At 37.2% G+C, this 4722-nt stretch overlaps 1 protein-coding gene across 1 annotated transcript; it reads left to right on the top strand.

Annotated features, from left to right (window-relative positions):
• The first annotated feature begins 539 nt into the window (after positions 1-539).
• Positions 540-2342, top strand: LOC110694597. Its single transcript, XM_021871761.1, has 2 exons — positions 540-1480; positions 1564-2342. The coding sequence occupies exons 1-2, from the start codon at positions 1117-1119 to the stop codon at positions 2340-2342; spliced, it is 1143 nt and encodes a 380-aa protein (XP_021727453.1). The 5' UTR covers positions 540-1116.
• The last annotated feature ends 2380 nt before the right edge of the window (positions 2343-4722 follow it).

Consider the following 4722-nt stretch of genomic DNA (forward strand, 5'->3'; position numbering starts at 1 on the left):
ACCTCCCCTTTTTGACCCTTCCCAAACTGAACCTCCCCTTTCTATTGAGGATATCAATCTTAATAATGAGTCCTCTCCACCTAGGTATACTGAGGGTTATGAGTCACCCCAAGATGAAACAAATCAATCTGCTACTGAGTATACTAAGGGTAGAAAAGAGTTTGAGAAAAGTATGGAAAAGATAGAGAATTCTAGGAAGGTTAAGGGTGCAGCAAAGGGTAAGAAGAAAGCTACAACTAAAACATCCCCAATGCAACCACCATCTCCCAAGTCTCCAAACACAGTCTTCAAGGGTTTACCACTTAGAAGGAGTCCTAGATTTTCACCTTTGGCAGTAACTGACACACCTAATGCTTCTGATGCTGACCCATTGACAAATGCTTCACAAACAACTATGTTTAGGAAAAAGGTTCCTAGATCAACAGCTATAAGAAAGGGGTTAGTGAAAGGATCAACTGTGACTGAGAAAAGGATGCTAGGTGTTGGTGACAGAGTGAGTCAGCTGCAAGGATCAGTTTCTAGGGTTAATGTAGATATGAGTGAGGGCAGTAGTGCTGGGGACAATGTGGGTGAGGTGCAAGGCACAAGTGATTCTAGAGTTAGAAGAAAGATGACTTTTGTTGTAGACAGCTCTAAGTCTGTAGAGACACAACCCAATCCTGGTTTCAATCTTGGTGAAGAAGATGAGGATTCTGATGGAGATGTTGCACCAAAGGGTTCTATTCCAGCAGATGAGCTAGCACAAGTAACTAGGATTCCAAAAGTGAAGGACAGTTGGAAACCATCAAAATGGTTTGATTTTTTTGATGATGAAGATGATGAGGATTGGTGTAGATGGAACCCACCTCAAAGGTAACTATGGGGGGGTATTGCTCTCTGCTGTGGGAATAGATGGCAATAATGAGATCTTCCCCATAGCATATGTTGTAGTTGGCCAAGAAGACAAGCAGTCATGGACCTACTTCTTTTGGCATTTGCTGAACATTGTAAAAGATTCATCAAGAGAGCATTGGACTATTATTTCTGATAGGCAAAAGGCAAGTGTTTGTTGCTTTTTTCAAATTTTCATTCTCTTTTTTTTTTATATGCAAACATACAAATGCTCATGCTGTAATCATGTTTCAGGGAGTTGAACTTGCACTAGAACAAGTATGGCCAAAAGCTAACAGGAGGTTCTGCTGTAGGCATCTAAGTAGAAACTACAAGAAGCTATTTCCAGGCCCTATGATGTATGTTCTATTCTGGAGAGCATGCAATGCTTCTTCAGCTTTCACATTCAGGAAAGCTATGGAGAAGTTGCAGAAAGCAGGAGGAGATGATGTCATGACTTGGTTTGCAGAATTGGGAGAGAAGTCTAAGTGGAGTAAGCATGCATTTGACCCAAATGTTTGCAATGACTCCAATACATCCAATTTTGTAGAGAGCTTCAACTCTACTCTAGGGGTGAATAGGTGTAGGCCTATTTTGACTTTGCTAGAAGGTATTAACCCACCTCTTACTGTATTAACATTGTCATTTTATTCTGATTTGGTTTGTTTTTCTAAGTAAGATAATGTTGTGCAGGAATAAGGAGGGTATGTATGGTTAGAATAGCAACAAGAATGGAGAATGCAAAGTCTTGGAATGATGAAGACATAACTCCAAAAATTGTGAAGCTAGTGAAAGAAATAGGAAAAGCTTGCTCAAAATGCAGAGTATTCAAGTCCAGCCCAGGTGAATATGAAATTCATGAGGGAAGATCACAATTTCCTCTCAGCTTAAACAAGAAAGTTTGTTCTTGTGGGGCATGGCAACTGACATGTGTGCCTTGTAGGCATGCCATTAGGGCTTTCATTGATGCCAAGTTGGACCCACATGACTTTGTCAGTTCCTGGTACTCTGTGAAGACTTATAAGCAAGCTTACAGTGTCTGTATCAACCCAATTCCTGACACAGAGCAATGGCCTGCAGATGAGTCAGGTAGAATCATCATGCCTCCTAAGATGAAGAGGGGAATTGGAAGACCAAGCAGGAACAGAAAGAGGGAAGAAGGTGAGGAGCAACCTGGAAAAAGGTCAAAAACAGTGAAATGCAGCAAATGTGGTTGCTTTGGGCATAATAAGACAATCTGCAAGGGAGGCTTAACAAGAAAAGATTTGAAGACAAATGAGCCTGTTGTTATCAAGAACCCTAGGGTCAGAGACCAAAGTAATGCAGCTAAGGCAGCTAAGGCAGCAAAGCAATCTGAAGCACTTGGATCTCAGTCTGCAGCAACTCAACCTTCAGCATCTCAAGCAGCAGCTTCAACTAAAAAACTAAGGGAAAGAAGGGCAGACCCTCAGCTGAGCAACAAACAGTGCTGACAGCCTCACAATTGCCTAGCCAACCAATCCAGATGTCTCAAGGAAACTCTCAAAGCTAGAAAGTGTTCTGTTTTGCAAAGTAGTAGAAAATACTTTTTTTGGTGATTTGGATAGAAAGTCAAAATTTGTAGTCAACTCTATATGTTTTGAATTTTTTTGCTGAACTTACATGGTAATGTTGAAGAATTATGCCATTTTGTCTATATTAAGAATGGTGGCCACATTTTGAATGATTTTCCAGACTTTAATGAATGTTGGCAACTGATGCCATTTTGTTCAGCTTGTTAATTTTAGTTGATCTCAATGATTGATTCATTCAAAACCAAGAAAATACAACCTTACTCAATCAAAATGCAAATTATTTTCCATTTTCATTCAAAACCAAGAAAATACAACCTTACTTTTATAATTTGTTCCTAGTACACTTAGTCTTTGAAGTACATGGCAACTAAATACACAATGCTCATTTCAGGGTTACAAACAGTAAAATAAGATACATCACAAGAGCAATTCTAACAACCATATAAACATAGCTTGCAAACTCATATGCTTTGTCTGTGAAATCAATAAATTCCTCTCTTAATACTCTCAAATTGGATGATTCTTCATGATTGGCTATAATTTGATCTTCAGGAACCCACATGAACAAACCACAATGCCTGCACTTGTAATATGACCTCCCTGGATTCGAAATTGAGTCAGACACCCTAATATCAGCAAGTCTTGGTGGATTACAATTGCATTGAATTCGTCTCACCCACATGGACCTCCCAAATCTGCTGCCAGAAGAGGAACCACTGCCTGCAGAACCAGCCATGTCAGAATAGCAGGGACCAACAGAAATAAAAAGAAAAGAAGAAGAGGTGAGCTCGAAAAAATGGAGGGGAAATTTTATGGAGAATAGAAGAGGGAAAGTGGGGTTTTATAGGGAGAGAATAAGGGTTGGGAAGTTGGAGGTAAATAACAGCAACATTAAGGGGGAAATTTTGGAGGGAAATGATTAAAAAAATGGGGGTATATTAGTCATTTCATCTATTACTAAGCCTAAAATGTGAATAAAATAAGTTATTAACGTCTTATTAACATACTTAATCACGTCAATTATAAAGTCAAAACCTCAAGTGTATCAGCAGGAAGTCAAAAAAAAAAATGTGGTACCGCTGAGAAAAGTCAATACCTGGAGTGTATCAATGGGAATTTCCCAAAAAAGAAATATCAAAACCGCCTTATACCCATAGTTCTAAACGCATAATTATCTATCTTTCTTCTCTTTCTTTCTCTCTATAACTCTAGATCTCAGCACTTCAAACAATTTAAACCTAATTGTTCATCATTACCCTTCATTTTTATACGATCTCAGTTCACCTTTTGAAATCGCATGAAATTTAGCGAATTTGGGTGGAAGCCATGATATAATTTCCTTCCTCTCCTTGTCAATTTCTTCAATTTAAGGTAATCTCATTCTTCTCCTCATCAATTTCCATGATTTTGTGCTAAAACACCATTTAGATTTAATTTGTTACATATAATTTTTGTGAAATAGCTTTGAATTTGTAGTTATTGTATAGAAGTAGAAAGTGATTGTATTGAAATGTAGGGTTTTTTGTATGTCGTGCTGGGTGCAGGGAATTTATCATTTTTTTGTTGTTAATTTTGTTTAGACTTAGAAATTCATGTATTTTTTTAATTTTGGGTATAATTGAAATTCTTTCAGAAATTCTTTGTGGGTGTTTCAATTTAGGTTTTAATTGCTTAGCATTAGTACACATATATCTCCAATTGTTCTTCTTTTTCCTTTAATCTCTAGTTTATGTCCTTAAATATCTATGTTTGGTTACTTATCTGAGCTAATTCATAGCATTTTGGTATTCCAAGGCACGTCAAAATAATATTGAGAGTGAAAAGGGTATTAAATAGCATCTGATTATTGCATAAATGCTCCCAGCTGCGTGATGTCAAGGATCAAAAGCAGATTTAATTTTTAGTTGGCTATTTGTAGTGTTGATTACAGACTAGATTTACCTAGTTTAGAAGCTCTAACTGTTGGAGCCAGTTTAATGCATACTTGGTTGAGGACTTCAGGTTTTGGTTTGTAAGTGCATGTTTTGATACATATTATTCTTGTTTCAGGCTGGTTTCTTCTATATCTCATTTTGCTAATAAAGTTTGCTATTGTTTCGACACTCTCTACAAACTGGTTAGTGTCCACTAAGGTTTGCACCTCCTGAATTAATATGCTATATATAATCCTACTTGAAAAAACACAATACATATTTAATTGCTTTTATCCTACTTGAAGGATTATAGTACATATTTGATCGCTCAAATCCTACTTAAAGGATTATAAATTTACAATATAGATTTGTTTGCTTGAATCCTA

Source organism: Chenopodium quinoa, unplaced genomic scaffold (assembly GCF_001683475.1).
Source record: "Chenopodium quinoa cultivar QQ74 unplaced genomic scaffold, ASM168347v1, whole genome shotgun sequence".
Lineage (NCBI taxonomy): Eukaryota > Viridiplantae > Streptophyta > Magnoliopsida > Caryophyllales > Amaranthaceae > Chenopodium > Chenopodium quinoa.

Coding starts and splice junctions, on each gene's coding strand:
- LOC110694597 (XM_021871761.1), top strand. CDS start 1,117: ATGTTTCAGGGAGTTGAACTTGCACTAGAACAAGTATGGCCAAAAGCT. Junction 1,481..1,563: donor TATTTTGACTTTGCTAGAAG/GTATTAACCCAC, acceptor AATGTTGTGCAG/GAATAAGGAGGGTATGTATG.